This window comes from Salvelinus sp. IW2-2015, linkage group LG23, assembly GCF_002910315.2.
Source record: "Salvelinus sp. IW2-2015 linkage group LG23, ASM291031v2, whole genome shotgun sequence".
NCBI lineage: Eukaryota > Metazoa > Chordata > Actinopteri > Salmoniformes > Salmonidae > Salvelinus > Salvelinus sp. IW2-2015.
The window spans coordinates 35,593,707-35,611,376 of NC_036863.1; the positions used below are offsets into that span (position 1 = coordinate 35,593,707).

Consider the following 17,670-nt stretch of genomic DNA (forward strand, 5'->3'; position numbering starts at 1 on the left):
TATGCAGAGGTGGATGGAGCTGGAACTCTGCGCAGTTCTTACAATTATGACGCATACCTGACAACGGGCTCACGCACCAGTGACTTCAAGTTTGTGAGATCTTACAATGACAACACCCTGCCTGCTGATGTTACACTGAAGAATCCAGTTGAGCCTATTAGCGAAAGTATAATTACTCTGAACAATGCAGAAAATTGTAATGAGGTAAGATAACAGTGGCCTGATATAATTTATTGATTTATCATATTTAAATGTGAGTTCGGTTGGCTCGGCGTAGCCTATTTAATTCGATACATTTCAATTGTTTCTGTTTGTTTGCTTTGTGCCATCATTGATTTTGCTCCTGACTCTTATAAGAACTATGTCCATGAAAATCAGTGTATCACTCCTAAATCATTTCTGGACATAGTGAAACTTGAATGGGTAGCCAAAGGCTCTAAATATTAGCCAACAGTGGTTTTCATTCTTTTCTGTGGTGTCTACACAGCATTTAAGAGATCATATGGCAGCCGTTCGCCCTTTCGAGGTCGTTGGTGTTTCAGCACCACTATTGTGGATAGCGATCACCATTCTGCAGGCTTCTGCAACGGAATGACTAAAGCTATCTGTAGTTAAACTTTTTTCTGGTCTTATGTTTTTCTAAGGCACATCATCAGGGATTTTTACCGTTTGAAATCATTATTTCATTAGATGTGTATTTATTTTACATTTCATTCAAGGTGGAATGTAGTGTTTCTTAATAAAACCGAATCTTATTCAGTTTTAAAACCAGAGCATACAGACGTTTATAACATAAGGATTCACCTAAGACCATACAGTACATATAGATCTGATTTAGTATCACGTTTGTTTGCTTCAGCACCCTGCTGCTGTTTTTGGATTTTTTCGTGATATTTACCAACTTCTCTAGAAATCTTCTATAGTCCTATAGCGGATCTAATGATAGCAGGCTACCTCTCACTTTGATAGTTCACTATAATATAAAGCTTATGAAGTGTAGGCTATCGATTGTTTCATCAATTGTCAAACATTGAGAAATGGGTTTCTAAGCTCCCTGCGCCCCAACTCCACACCTTTTTTGGGCCGTTTTTTGGGGGGCAGTAAATGCAGTGTTGAAATAWATACTCAGTGTGTCGCTATATACCAACCTTGAACTAATATATGTATCTCTCCTCCCACAACTGTAATATTTAAAAGCAAGAAACACCCAACTGCGTCACATAACATCGCAGGAGAATCTGCATGTATGCAATGCTTCTTTTCTCTTCGTTTAGCCAACCGTTTGAATAATTATCCATCACGAACAACTGGCCTATTCTGTGAATTATCTCRGTCTTCCAGGCATATGTCGAAGATGGGACACAACGGTTTCTCGCTCTCAATACTCTGTGTGACACTGCTTTCTCTGTCCAAACTGCACCCTAGCCATGGAGACATAAACTACTCTATTCCGGAGGAGCTGAAACGTGGATCTTTGATCGGAAATATAGCCAAMGATCTGGGGCTGGATGCTAAGAGATTGTCGGCTCGTGACGCTAGGTTAGAGTTGGACGGCAGCAGTCGACGCTACTGTGATATCAATGCTGACTCGGCGGATTTGATTGTCGCTGAAACAATAGACAGAGAAGAGCTGTGTGGCCCAAGGGTTTCATGCGCTTTGAAATACGAGCTGGTGCTTGAAAATCCTTTAGAGTTGCACCGTGTTACTGTTCAAATCCAGGATATAAATGATAATTCACCTCGATTTCCAAGTGAACGCATACAATTAGAGATAGTAGAGTCGGCTGTGAAAGGGCAACGTTTTCCCTTAAACGAAGCCCATGACGCAGACATTGGATTAAATGCAGTTCAAAGCTATACGCTGGAGAGGAATGACCATTTTGTTTTGGCTGTTCATACAAATGGAGACGGTGGGAAATATGGCGAGTTAGTTTTGGAGAATGAATTAGATCGAGAACAACAGCAGGAGGTGACATTGTTACTTACTGCGGTTGATGGTGGGACTCCGCAGAGATCTGGTACTGTAGTTATACACGTTACTGTGTTGGATGCTAACGACAATATTCCAGTGTTTAGTCAGGACGCCTATAAGGTCAGTCTACCAGAAAATTCTCCTTTCGATACCGTAGTAGCTACAGTTAGTGCCACGGATGCTGACGAGGGACACAATGGGGAAGTGAGCTACGATTTCAGTCGAATATCTGATAAAGCAGCGAGGCTATTTTCCGTTGAAAAGAAGACTGGAAAAATTAAAGTCATTGGACCAATAGATTTTGAAGCGGAAACATATTATGAAATGCGTATCCAGGCGCAAGACGGATCAGGGTTGGTTTCCAACACAAAAGTAATTGTCGAAATCACAGATGTAAATGACAACGTACCTGTGATATTCCTAAAATCTTTAAAAAATCCCATCCCTGAGAACGTGTTACCTGGCACAGAGGTGGGGATCATWAATGTACAGGATAAYGACTCGGAGGGAAATAGACAGGTCCGCTGCTTCATTCAACAAAATGTTCCTTTCAAACTTAACCCCTCAATCAAAAACTACTATTCTCTGGTAACAACTAGTGAACTAGACCGTGAGATAATATCAGATTATAACATAACTATCACTGCCACTGACGAGGGGTCTCCACCTTTATCGTCCTCAAAGACTATTCATGTATCTGTATCAGATGTGAATGACAACCCACCTGTGTTTGAAGAACAATCCTACAGCYCCTATGTGATTGAAAATAACAAGCCTGGCTCCTCTATGTGTTCTGTTACTGCCAGAGACCCAGACTGGAGACAGAACGGCACGGTGGTCTATTCTCTATTGTCCAGTGAGATCAACGGTGTTCCGGTGTCCTCATGTTTATCCATCAACGGAGACACGGGMGTGATCCAWGCTGTGAGAGCATTTGATTATGAACAGTTTAGGAGCTTCAAGGTCCACGTTGTAGCCAGAGACAATGGTTCTCCTCCACTCAGCAGTAACGTGACAGTGAGTGTCTTCATAACAGATGAGAATGATAACTCTCCCCAGATATATACCTGCTCCAGCAGGGAACTCCTTGATGACTGAGAATGGTCCCAAAGCTGCTCTGGCGGGGTCCCTGGTTTCCAAGGTGATAGCTGTGGATGCTGACTCTGGCCAAAACGCTTGGCTTTCATATCAGATCTTGAAATCGACTGATCCGGGACTTTTCACTATTGGTCTCCACAGTGGAGAATAGGGACAGCGGACATTTCTGAATCTGACAGTATGAAGCAGAACCTTGTTATATCAGTGAAAGATAACGGACAGCCCTCTCTCTCTACAACCTGTGATGTATATTTACTCATATCAGAAACTTGGCTGAAGTTCCAGAACTGAAAGACATGACTTATGAGGATAGTTCCAAACTTACTTCCTATTTGATCATTGCACTGGTCTCTGTCTCCACTTTTTCTGACTTCATTATTCTCATCCTGGCCGTGAGGTTCTGCCGCAGTAGAAAGCCTAGAATGTTGTTTGATGGAGCAGTCGCCATTCCAAGCGCGTATTTCCCTCCCAACTATGCAGAGGTGGATGGAGCTGGACTCTCCGTAGTTCTTTATATTATGACGCATACCTGACAACGGGCTCACGCACAGTGACTTCAAGTTTGTCAGATCTTACAATGACAGCACACTGCCTGCTGATTTAACACTAAGGAAGAGCCCAGATGAAACCAGTGAAGCTATTGAGAGTGGATCAAAATATTAACTATGGTAATGGAACATTTTTCAAATTAAAAGTGTCGCTCTGGGTAGAGCAGTGGTGGGATGAGGGAGAGAAGACGTTTATATTTGTTTGGTCTGCTTGCTTACTGTGTGTGATGATCCATACTAGAACTCATTCATCCAAGCCCTTTGGCTGGTGGTGGTGGAGGGGAGGTCAAAGTTCAACGAAAATAGTATAGAACATATTTCATTCCCCTTGACCTTGGGTTGTTTGCGTACATTTGACCATGAAGTGACACCTGGGTTAATCATCCTGTCATTCCATATACCTGTTTTTCACACTGACCTTGTATCAGAAGAGGTTCAAGGCTCATTCTGGAGATAGACCGAGTTCTTTGAAATTTAGATTGTTTTAACCGTTGTTGAATTCATATCAGGCAGGAGTAATTGTCAAACTTCTGCCTGAGTATTTGTTCTGCCGTGGAAACATAAGAAACTTTATGAAGTAAGCTAACTGTGGAATCATCTTTAATATCTAACTGTGGAATACATTCTTTAATATCTAATGTGAATACATCTTTAATATCAAACTGTGGAATACATCTTTAATATCTAACTGTGGAATAGATCTTTAATATCTAACTGTGGAATAGATCTTTAATATCTAACTGTGTGAATGCCAATTATTTTTCAGGAAAATCTTGCTGGTGATTGTTGTGTACATTTCTATTGTCTTTGACAACCGTGGGCAAGCTTATCCACTCTGGTCACCAGCAGAGTCACCCAGAGTTGAACGTTTCGCCCAGATGCGAAAATGGCAATTTGGAGGTCACCCCAGGGTCATAATGGCACCATTCAAGTACATAATGAAGAACATTTTCCAGCCAAGAAAGGCTATTTGTCACTCAAAACCCACCTCTGTGTAAAGTGAGCACAGAGAAAGTGACACTAGTGGCACAGCCTACAGCTTTTAGGCCCATGGAGAGAATGAACCATGCACTCATATTCCTTTGGCGAGAGTATGAATACATGCATTTTGTTACTTCATAGCAGCTTTATTACCATCAGTAGATATGTAGCTGCTTTAAGTGTTCTGAAAGAGGAGATGTCCATAAAATGCTTAACACCATTTTGCTATAGGTCATTCTTCTTGTAAGCGTGTGAAATTAAARGCAAATGGGACACAGCATTTAAACCTGTTTTGTTTTTAACACTTTTCTTTAATTTGTTTCTTGTTTTTTCARGCTCTCCCATTGGACCATTATTTGGGCGTCTGAAGGTAAGATATATTTTTTTCTTCTTCTTTACAAATGAAGGTCTCCCACGGTATTGGTTGGCTCGTACAGTCACAAGGGTTGACATGTAGGCCTACACGATGTGGCTGACAGATACACTACTTCAGACACTTTACACTGGCTTTACGTCATTCAACAATGCACTTAGATGCATTGTCTAGTATTCTCGATGCTGCCAGCTCTCACAGTCTCACGTCAGAATTAGACGTTCATCCATGTTTCTCAATCGTCAGTACTGACTTGTATCACGGTTGATCTGGCTGGGTATTCAATCATTTTCAGATTGATTGAATACATGCCTTACTGGGTAACTCTTCTCATGATTAACTGTCTGTCAGCGGTTCTTTCTCTTTCTTCAACATTGACCATTGTCCATTGACCATCTCAAGCAAACTGCTGACACAGTAATATACGACCCAGTAATAACACACCTTACCATTAGCACACATCTCAGCAGTACATGACATTCCTCGCCCTAAACACACAGAACATTGTATTGAGGAGACAGCCCAGTAGTGGCCCACAAAGCAAAATCACTCACACACAGCCTACCAGTAACACAAAGTGTACTGCCCGCTGAACTTCACACAGCTCAGCACTGCAGACAAACATACACACACACTGCAGCGAGACTACTCTGCTCAGCACTGCAGACAAACATACACACACCTGCAGCGAGAACTACTCTCTCACCACTGGCACATAATTTAACAGTACGTTCTAAAGTAGGTCAGAAGAATTATATATGTAGCTCCTCAGCCCTCCGTATCTGCTCAAAGATATCTCTTATTCATTTAATTCTTCTTCATCTGAACAGAAGGCCTATCTCTTTCTGTGTGTATAACTATATAACCCATTTGTCTACGATATATAACAATGCATATAATCTATATTTTATATACAGAATTGGTAATGGAATTTCAGTTGTGATATTGGAAGAGGTGCATCATGTCTGCCGTGATTGTGATTGTGATGTATAGACAAGCCTCCGTAGGTATCAATGTCCATGGGACATAACGGAATGGAGAGGGGCATATCTGTGGGGTGTTGGGTGTGCAACTCTGCAGCAGGATGTGTGTAGATTGTTTTGGGAACATGTGGAGCTTGTGTTTTGGATATYGGGCTTCATGCTTCACTGCTTTGACACACTCTCTGACTCATCCTGTGATGACCTCTGACCTTGGTCTGTGGGAGGAGTCATGTTGGCCTCAGTTTCAACCCCAGTTACATGGAAATAAAGGGGTTGAAATGGTGGATWAAACATTACCTACAGCTGTTCTGATTTTTGAGACTTGAGGTAAATATTTMTGTAATGTGAATTATGCAGTCGGGGTTAAACACATGTTGCCATATCGATTTGCTGGGGATCATCTTTTTATCATTTGTATTTGGTGACACAGTTGCAGCATACACCATTTTCATTATTAAATCGTTTTTGTATTTCATGGCCTAAAAGAAGATCTAGTTTAGTTGGTTTGATAGTCTGCCTTTCAATTTGCAACTGGTGCTCTCCATGGTGCTGAAATACCAACCGTGCTGCATTCAAAGAGCTGTTTGTGTCTTTGGCTTTGGCTTTTACGGTATCATTATATAACYTATATTTTTTTTGCCATACAGTATTGTGACAAGTGTTTACTGACAACATAAAAATATACATGACCTGGTTAATATTCAAGTATTAAAAATGACAAGATGGACAATTGGCAATTGTTGATACTTATCTTGACTGATCTATTTTTGTTTTGCTTGTGATATTAATTCTGATATTAGTAGTAAGTCTCCCTCTAATATAATGTTTTACTGTAGTATTGAACTTCTTTACCCACACCCGTGTCCGTAACCTTTTTAGAGCTGTCATTACAATAATATTCCACAGATGTGGTTATGTAATACACCAGTCTTTCTTTAGCTGTCTGTGTAGCAGAATCAACATGATGTTAGTTTGTTCTCTGGACTCTGAGTGCTGCTGTTGAACAATAAGACAATAAGCCTCAAATGCGATGAATCTCCCAACTGAGTGATTCATATGAGCCAAAACAGCAGTTGCGGCAGATTTCTAGAATCAAACTCAAATGAAAACCGACACAGATGATTTAAAAGGACTACGGGGGAGTTGTGCATGAGTACGCAACTCAATATTTTCGATGTGGAAAGATATATTTAGCTTTTTTCTCAATGTTTAAGAGAATGCAAAATCAAACGCCACAATGGTATGGACGATTGGACTCCAGAGTGGTGCAGCACTCTAAGGCACTGCATCTCAATGCAAGAGGCGTCACTACAGACCCTGGTTCGATTCCAGGCTGTATCACAACCGGGCATTATTGGGAGTCAAATAGGGTGGGGCACAATTGGCCCAGCGTCGTAAGGGTCAGGGTTTGGCCGGAGTAGGCCAACATTGTGAAGAAGAATATGTTCTTAACTGACTGGCCTAGTTAAATAAAAAAAATGCTAATTGTGTGTGTGGCCTCTTTAACCTCTCTGGGATATGTGGGACGGTAGCGTCCAACCTGGCCAACAACCAGTGAAAATGCAGAGCGCCAAATTCAAATAAATTACTATAAAAATTAAACTTTCATGAAATCACACATTCAATATACCAAATTAAAGCTACACTTTTTGTGAATCCAGCCAATGTGTCAGATTTCAAAAATGCTTTACAGCGAAAGCAAACAATGCTATTATCTGAGGATAGCACCCCAGCTAACAATCACAGACCATCATATTTCAACCCTCCCGGCGCGACACAAAACGCAGAAATAAAGATATAATTCATGCCTTACRTTTGACAAGCTTCTTCTGTTGGCACTCCAATATGTCCCATAAACATCACAAATMGTCCTTTTGTTCGATTAATTCCGTCGATATATATTCAAAATGTCCATTTATTTGGCGCGTTTGATCCAGAAAAACACTGGTTCCAACTCGCTCAACATGACTACAAAAGTTACCTGTAAGCTTTGTCCAAACATTTCAAACTACTTGTAATACAACTTTAGGTATTTTTTCATGTAAATAACCGATAAAATTGAAGACGGGATGATCTGTGTTCAATACCGGAGGAAAACAATGTGTAGCATGCTTTCTGGTCACGCGCCTCTAACAAACAGTACACTTCACTGGAGCCTCATTCTGAACATGGCTACTTCTTCATTTCTCAAAGGAAAAACCTCAACCAATTTCTAATGACTGTTGGCATCCAGTGGAAGCGATAGGAACTGCAGGAAGGTCCCTTAGAAATCTGGATTCCCAATGAAAACCCATTGAAAAGAGAGTGACCTCAAAAAAAGATKTGAATGGTTTGTCCTRGGGGTTTTGCCTGSCAAATAAGTTKTGTTATAGTCACAGACATGATTCAAAAAGTTTTAGAAACTTCAGAGTGTTTTCTATCCAATACTAATAATAATATGCATATATTAGCATCTGGGACTGAGTAGGAGGCAGTTTACTCTGGGCACTCTTTTCATCCAAACGTGAAAATGCTGCCCCCTATCCATAAGAAGTTCAGTGATAATGTCTGAGAAGCTGGTGTTTGGAGGATAAGATATAGCCCCGACACAAATCTAGGGTTGCTACCATGGCCGGCTGGCTGTTCGTTCTATCGGTTCAGTTGCTAGAGACGCGACCCAGTCATTCACTCTTTTTGTTCTGTATCTATGGACGTGACCCAGTCGATCTTTCTAAATGTTCAATTGCCATACTGGCTGGCAACGTTCTTATCCCTTACTTGCTAGCTAGCAAACTACGGCTAACATACAGTCACGTCAAACAATGCAGCCAGAATAACAACAAAGTAGCTTKATTTGCATTTGTTTAAGCTGTTTTCTAATTATATTTATTTGGTACATCCATAACAATGAACTAATGAGGCYCGATTTCACCTGGCATAGAAAATGTGCTAGCCAACAGCACAGCTAACACAATCACTTCAAATAGAAGCTGGAAATACTGCAAACTAGTTGCACTTTGTTTCGTTGTACCTTTTTTTTAATTGATATTTCTTTGTATATAATCCATAAAAACGATGCTGATTCAGGATTTTGACTGGCTGGAAAAGCTGCCTGTCTGTCTCATCCTGACTCCTGACACGCTCATTACCATGTGAAAGCTGTAGATCGAATTTCAATATTGAAACAATGCTGCAAATGTCGGAGAGACAGACAGCAAGGTTTTTACAAATCTCTGCTGTTGAAAACCAAATGCTAGTCTATAAAAATGTGAGATAATGTCTCCATGCTTTTTARAGTGGAGATTAAGTTTATAAATTGCCTGGCTGGGCTTATGAACTACAACTACTGTGATTATTATTATTTGACCATGCTGGTCATTTATGAACATTTGAACATCTTGGCCATGTTCTGTTATAATCTCCACCCGGCACAGCCAGAAGAGGACTGGCCACCCCTCATAGCRTGGTTCCTCTCTAGGTTTCTTCCTKGGTTWTGGCCTTTCTATGGAGTTTTTCCTAGCACCCGTGCTTCTACACCTGCATTGRTTGCTGTTTGGGGTTTTAGGCTGGGTTTCTGTACAGCACTTTCTGTACAGCACTTTTATATAGCCCCTTAAGAAGGGCTATATAAATACATTTGKTTTYATTTGATGAAAAAGTGGATTGCGCAGTCAGATGGAACAGAGTAAATAGGCATTTAAAGTCATAGATTTAGCCGGTGGTAAGTTGTGGAATAGACACTGGCTGGAATGTGGTTTTAACCAATCAAGATTAGACCCACCCGTTGTATAATTAAGCAATAAGGCCCTAGGGGCTGTGGTATATGGCCAATATACCACAGCTAAGGGCTGTTCTTATGCACAACGCAGCGTGGAGTGCCTGGATACAGCCCTTAGCGGTGGTACAATGGCCATATATCCCAAACCCCTGAGATAACCTATTGCTATTACAAACTGGTTACCAACGTAATTAGAGCTATAAAAATAAATGTTTTGTCATACCCGTGGTACACGGTCTGATATACCACGGCTGTCACCCAATCAGCATTCAGGATTCGAACCACCCAGTTTATAATAGAAAACAACTCCCCAGGTGTGTCAATTAGTTGGGTCCCGCCAAAGATGAAGACTGGGGTCAGAACGCCAGCGTCTCCTATTTCTTGGAAGAATCAAAGGTGAAAGGAAATGACATCTCATCTTTGATAAGTATGTGATAGTGTGAAGATTTTAGGGTAATGGTAAAAAAAGGGCTTACAATGGGGCAGCAGGTTGCTATGGTAACCAAGAGCCACAGATTTCTCCTTCGTTTTTTAAAAAGGTTCCATGTGCCACAGGAAGACCTGGTGAGCATTTCCACCCCACCCTGGACTATGCCGCTCCTGTTTGGCCCAGCTCATTAACCCAAGCCCAGTCCGATGACCTGGATCTATTCAGAAGAGAGCATGCCGCGCCGTCCTAGGTAGATACTCCAGTTGTACTGAGGTACTTCAGACCCTGTCCCTACCCCGTCTTCATCAAAGACGGCCTCAAACCAGCACTATCGTCACAGTCAGCCTCCTAAAATCTAAATTCAAAGACTAGCTACCCCCTGACCGAATCACGGTGACAGACAGGAACACCCGTAGCCAAAACGAACTGACTTTACCAAAGTCTAGAACTGAACGGTACATACGGTCASAAATCATATATTTATTCTCATTGATTAGTGAGTCACTTTAAGATAGCAGGACATTATTGCTATCTTTTTTTTACTCTTTTTTTATATATTTTTTTTTTGCTCTTATAAATTCATTTTAGTTTGTAGGCGCGGATATCGACTCTGTCACTGGAGAAGGCTTTTGTGGCACTGCCGATGGCGAGCTGGGCTTGGGGCCAGAAGACTGAGGGTCCGAGCCGTGCTCCCGGCTTGTTTCATTACATTGGTGTCAGAAGTGATCGGACCTCGCATCCACGAGAGTGCATGTGCTTGGCGGGTGAGCGCGTTCCTGTAAGACGGCGTCTGTGAGGTCTAGCTCGAGGACGCGCTCTTTGAATGGAAGGAGTTGTGTAGTGACGGTGGTTTATAGGCTAAACGCGGATATCGACTCTTCCACTCCAACATGCTTTTGTGGCACAGTCGATGGTGCGCTGGGCTTTGGGCTTTGGGCCAGAAGGTTGAGGGTTCGAGCCGCGCCACCTGCTTGTTTTATTACAATATGTTGAATGCTCATGGAGTTCCGTTGGTATTGACTGCTATATGAGTGTAKTAAATAAAACTTGAAATAAAAATAAGATAACGATTAATTCCGAAACATTCATTATGTATGCAGTGAGATCGTTTGCTTATGAACAAATCAAAACTTTTGAATTCCACGTCAAAGSSCAAGACGGAGGCTCTCCTCCACTTTAATGTAACGTAACTTTGAAGTGAATAATTAATAAAGATTAGAACGACAACGGTCCTCAGGTGCTCTACCCAGTAACGACTAGTAGATCTCTGGTGGCTGAAATGGTGCGTCGTTGAGCAGATATGGGCTATCTTGTKTCTAAAGTGGTGGCTGTTGACGTGGACTCTGGACAGAATGCATGGCTCTAATATAAACTGCAGAAAGCGTTAGACAGGACGCTGTTTGAAGTGGGTCTACAAAATGTACAAATAAGAACCATACGGCAGGTCATTGATAAAGATGCCGTGAAACACAAGCTCGCTGTTGTAGCGGAGGACAACGGGCAGCCATCTCGATCAACTATAGTCAACGTGAACGTGGTGGTTTCGGACAGCTTCCTGAAGTGCTTTCATAATTCACTGACTTTATTCGCAAGACAAGGATTACAACGATAAYCTGACTTTTTYTCTAGTTTTGGCCTTGGCTGTTGTGTCCTTCCTTTTCATCTCCTGTGTAYTGGTTATAATATCAGTGAAGATCTACAGATAGAGACAATCACGCACAGGTACCAGTTCTAGTCTCCCAGTTATTCCCTGATATCCACCCGGTTACGCAGGCGCCAGAGGGACAGGGACTCTGCAACACGTGTACAACTATGTATCTCGACTMACTCAAAAAAGAGTGGCTGTAAATTTGCCAGACCTTTTAGTCAGAACGTGTAAATAATGGACCCTATGGAGACTTTACAGCGTGCACAAAGAGATACACTTCCTATATTGACCAGATTCCCTTGAACAGGTCAGATAATGTCTGCCCAATGTGTTATGCTGGTTGATCATTTTTCAATTTCATTTGTTTTGTTTAAACTTAGATTCGGTCTTTGACATCCTATGATGTTCTCTGATTTATTGTGTGCATTACCAGGGTWTTTACGGGCTATTCATTTACTAATCTTGTTCAAAGAGTGTTCTCAGTACTGTGTTCATTTCAGCACCTCCGCTTATGGACAGCAACAATGTCAGACAGACTTGTGCTTTTATCGGGCATAATAGTTATGTTAACCAACACAGAACGATAATGTATATTTGAGTAATTTATCGATTTTTTATTTATTTTTWACGTTTGATTTATTTGAACTTTTAACTTGTTTTGGATCCGAAGTAGTTCTGACCGAGYATGACAACATATGTAGTAGCCTAATGTGCATCTCTCTTAGTCTTGTCTTACATTAGCGTGTTTTTGAACATGCAGACCGTACAATTAAAACAATTCATAGTCTGCCGTCATTCTGTAGCCTACAGTATGGTGTGGATATTTCGGAGTTGTGATTTCTGATAACAAGCTTTTGTCAGAAACATGTTTCTCTACACATGTAATAACTGCCCTATGCTCTTAGTGCCGCTGTTGACCGATACAATAGTAGACCTGCAAGAGAGTAATGTTGGCCCTGCCTATTTTGTGGATGATATTAGAGTCGCAGTGACATGTACGCAAACACTATTGCTTTGGGAGTGTGAGAACATTGTCTCTGACGGATGTCATTGGAATAACAGACCTATCTTGATTTYCTCCTTTGCCTACATATAGGCCTACGCCTTGTCGGATTTTACAATTGCAACGTTAAGAAAACATGTATTTTCTTTGTTTTCGTGGCACAGGGGGATCCGCCATTCGGAAATGGCAACTGTATCTTCTCCTCTCAGTCTGGTTTTACCGGTATGTGGACGGCCAGGTCCGCTATTCTATTCCAGAGGAGATGACAACGGGTTCATTCGTGGGGAATATCGTTCAGGACCTAGGGCTGGAAGTTAAAAGACTGAAATCAGGTCGAGCGCGTATTTTTACAGAGGATAGCCGTGAGTATATCGGTCTCAATGCGGACAAAGGGACTCTGCATGTGAAAGACAGGATTGATAGAGAGGAGCTGTGCGCCCAAGTGGCTCCKTGTTCGTTACATTTCCAGATAATTCTTGAAAATCCCGTTGAACTTCACCGTATTGACGTAGAGATATTAGATATAAACGACAATTCTCCAGTATTTCCAAGTAAAGAAATTCGATTACAGATTAGTGAGGTGTCTCTGTCTGGTGCCCGTTTTCCGCTAGAGAATGCTATGGATCCTGACGTCGAAATGAATTCCATTCAAACATATTCCCTTCTTCCGAGTGATCATTTCACTCTGAAGCAACATTCGCACTCTGATGGCAGTAAATATTTAGAAATGGTACTTCAAACGATGCTGGACAGGGAAACGAATGAGCAACATWCTTTAGTGTTAACTGCTGTGGATGGAGGTACTCCTCAGAAGTCGGGCACGGTCAAAATATACATAGAAGTATTGGATATAAATGATAATGCACCCGTATTTAGCTCTGTCCTTTATAAATCCTCTTTATCCGAAGATTCGCCTAAAGGGACTGTGATTTTGAGAGTCAGTGCTACCGATTCAGATAAAGGGACAAATGGAGAGGTTGTGTATTCTTTTTCCCATTCCACTGTTAGCGCGTCAGATCTTTTTACTATTGATCCTCTTACRGGGGAAATCAAAGTTAACGGTAAATTAGATTTCGAAACTAACAAACAACATAAAATAAGTGTGCAAGCAATGGATCGGGGTTCTCTTACAGATTCTTGTAAAGTACAGATAGACGTTTTGGACATCAATGACAACGACCCTCTAATTACATTAATAACCRTTTCTAACCCAATACCTGAGGACGCGTCACCAGAGACAGTTATAGCAATGCTGAACATTAAAGATTTAGACTCCGGTAGAAATGGACACATCAAATGTTCCMTAAACTCGGATTTACCTTTTCGTATTAAGTCATCCTCTTCCAACATCTACAGTTTGGTCACAGATCAGATGTTGGACCGTGAAATGGTTTCCGAGTACAACATTACAATAACAGCGGTGGATGAGGGGTTTCCTCCGCGTTCTACTAACAAGACACTGACATTGAGAATATCGGATGTGAATGATAATGCTCCAGTATTTGAGAGGCACTCATACACTGCTTATGTGAGGGAGAACAACTCTCCCGGTGTATCCATATTTTCACTAACAGCCAGTGATAAGGACACCGGCAACAACGCCCGTATTTCTTATTTTATAGATGATTCGCATAAAGACGGACTTTCAGTATCCCCATTTATATCTGTGAATTCAGAAAGTGGCGTGATCCACGCAGCGCGTGCTTTTGATTWTGAACAAATCAAAGAATTTAAGATCTGCATTAAAGTGCAAGATGGCGGCTCACCYCCTCTGAGCACCAATGTGACTTTAACTGTTTTCATACAAGACCAGAACGACAACGCGCCTCAGGTTCTCTACCCAGTACAAACTGGTGGCTCTCTGGTGGCTGAAATGGTGCCTCGTTCAGCAGATGTGGGCTATCTTGTCACTAAAGTGGTGGCTGTTGATGTGGACTCTGGACAGAATGCTTACCCTGTCTCTTATACACATCTAGATGTGTATAAGAGACAGATGCATGGCTCTAATATAAACTGCAGAAAGCGACAGACAGGGCGCTGTTTGAAGTGGGCTTACAGAATGGAGAAATAAGAACCATACGCCCTGTCTCTTATACACATCTAGATGTGTATAAGAGACAGGTTATAGTGGAGGACAACGGACAGCCCTCTCGATCAGCTACAGTCAATGTGAACGTGGCGGTGGCGGACAGCTTCCCTGAAGTCCTTTCAGAACTCACTGACTTTACGCAAGACAAAGAATACAACAATAACCTGACATTTTATTTAATTTTGGCACTTGCTGTGGTTTCACTACTTTTTATTTTTTCTATTATTGCTATAATTTCTGTCAAAATCTACCGGTGGAAACAGAATAAGTTATTCTATAAATCTGCAGCAAACCTCCCCGTTATRCCATATTACCCTCCCGTTTACCCAGACGGAACCATGGGAACCCTACAGCGTGTGTACAACTATGAGGTGTGTGGAACCACTGACTCTAGGATGAGTGATGTGAAGTTTGCTAGGCCTTGTAGCCAGAACACACTGGTGGATGTGGGTCGCATGGGGACAATGCAGAGAGAAAAGAGGGAGCAGGAGGATGGTGATGGAGAGGTGAGAAGGCATATTGAAATCAATCTTACCTCTTTTTTTATAGACTATCTGGGATGTTGATGCATCGCGCTCTCTCTCTCTCCCTCTCTGCGTTCATTTCTGCCCAGGGGTTGTCGTTACGCATGTTGACTGTGTGTATTCCAATGAATCTTAGTGTAATGTCTCTGCTTCACCTATAGTCATGTATCGCATTCTTATGCAGTATGTTATGATAATATGGAGGAGAATTTTGCAAAAGGAAATGTGTAACTGTTTTATGTCAATCATTTGTTCGGTGTTTTGAAGTTTGACACATTTTATTTAGTAATGTAGTACTTAGTTTGAACCCTGAGTGCCGCTGTTGATCGCATGTAATATTTAGCACAATCACACTATGGTTCCTACTATAATAATGCGCTTAGCAACGCCCAGAGAGCACATTAAACTGGAGACCCAGTTGATAGAATAAGGGCCCTATTCTGGATAGTACATTAGTTCTACAGAAACACTTTGTTCTGTAAACGGACGTCACATTGTCTGGATTCTTGAAAAATACGTTCTAGGATTTATTTTCTGCCTTAATATTGTGTTTTGGCTTTGGCTTTTTGTCGTGAAATGGCAATGAGAAGGAACAACAGGCTCTTGGAGTGGCTATTGTGCATATTCATGGTTTGCGCCTTCTCAGCTTACGGTGTGTCCGGACAGGTCCGCTACTCCATCCCGGAGGAGATGACGGTGGGCTCCTTTGTTGGGAATATAGCGAAAGATCTGGGACTGGAGCCTCTACGGCTTGTAGCTGGGAGAGCTCGGGTTTTCACCGCAGGCGGCAGTGAGTACTTGAGGCTGGACGGAGAGAAAGGACAATTGTTAGTGAAAGAGAGAATGGACCGGGAACAGCTATGTTTGGAGAMCTCAGCATGTAGCTTCAGTTTCGATGTGATTCTAGAGAACCCAATGGAGATGTTTCGGGTTACAGTGGAAATACTAGATATCAACGACAATAGCCCCGTTTTTCCAAAAAAGGAAATTGAATTGGAAATTAGCGAGTCAGTCCTACCTGGTGCGCTTTTCTCTATAGAAAGCGCAATAGACCAGGACGTAGGGGAAAATACACTCCAGAAATACGTATTAAACCCCACGGATCATTTTYATCTTAAGATTCAAGGTCGTCTAGATGTAAGTGAGAACATAGAGATAGTACTTCAAAAAGCCATGGACAGAGAAAAGACAAAGCATCACTATTTGACTTTAACTGCTGTCGATGGCGGAGACCCTCGGAGGTCTGGAACAGTTAAAATCCACATTGTGGTTCTCGATGCCAACGACAATGCCCCGATATTTAGCCAAGCTACATATAAAMCATCCGTTCTAGAGAATGCTGGGAAGGGCACATTGGTTACAACAGTGAGCGCGACAGACGCAGACGAGGGATCTAGCGCTAACATAGAATTTTATTTTGAGCATGCTACCGCTACTATTCGAGAGCTATTCACAATTGACCCCAAATCAGGTGAGGTTAAGGTAGTGGGTGATATAGATTATGAAAGAAACAAACAATTTAGGATAAAGGTAAAAGCTAAAGATAACGGTGGCTTAACAAACTCATGTGGAATCGTTATTGATGTTATTGATATGAACGATAACCCTCCGAAAATAACCGTCATGTCCTTTTCTAGTGCCCTACCCGAGGACTCAGTCCCTGGCACTATTGTAGCCATGATTAACATCCAGGATCTTGATTCGGGCGACAATGCTAAGGTTTCATGTTCCATTGATCGCAACCTTCCTTTCAAAATTGAATCAGCTTTAGCAAACTACTACAATCTGGTGACTGACTCGGTATTGGATAGAGAACAGACATCAGAATATAATGTAACAATCACAGCAGTAGATGGAGGCTACCCGCCTCGCTCAAGTAAAAAGACGCTCAGTTTAAAGCTTTCGGARGTGAACGACCATGCGCCCCAGTTCCAACAAGGAAGCCATGACGCCTATGTGTTCGAAAACGATGCCTCTTCTCTGTCTTTCTATTCTGTAAGCGCTACAGATGCAGACTGGGGACCAAATGCTCGGGTGTCATATTTCCTTGAGGATGGTAGTTTAAACGGAGCTCCGCTCTCCTCTTATGTGACTGTAAATGCAGACAGTGGGGTGCTTTACGCAGTGAAACCCTTTGACTATGAGCAAATTCAATCTTTCAAAATACATGTCAAAGCACAAGATGGAGGCTCACCCCCATTGAGTGGCAATGTGACTATAAACATATTCATAAAAGACCAGAACGACAACGCGCCTCAGGTTCT

The 17,670-nt window shown here is 41.8% G+C and overlaps 2 protein-coding genes and 2 pseudogenes across 2 annotated transcripts in view; all 4 read left to right on the forward strand.

The window, feature by feature from the left end:
- The window catches only part of LOC111950144 (protocadherin gamma-A11-like), a 105,486-nt pseudogene that overhangs the window by 27,326 nt on the left and 60,490 nt on the right, over positions 1-17,670 (forward strand).
- Positions 1,211-4,228, forward strand: LOC111950149 (protocadherin gamma-A11-like; annotated as a pseudogene).
- On the forward strand, positions 13,163-14,864 carry LOC112067840 (protocadherin gamma-B7-like). Its single transcript, XM_024134548.1, has one exon. The coding sequence runs from the start codon at positions 13,413-13,415 to the stop codon at positions 14,862-14,864; it is 1,452 nt and encodes a 483-aa protein (XP_023990316.1). The 5' UTR covers positions 13,163-13,412.
- Positions 15,408-17,670, forward strand: part of LOC111950146 (protocadherin gamma-A2-like) — a 2,764-nt gene continuing 501 nt past the window's right edge. Inside the window, 1 exon segment of the mRNA XM_070434585.1 lies at positions 15,408-17,670. This exon segment is cut by the window's right edge and continues 1 nt beyond it. Within this exon segment, the coding sequence (XP_070290686.1) occupies positions 15,983-17,670 (1,688 nt within the window). The 5' untranslated portion in view covers positions 15,408-15,982.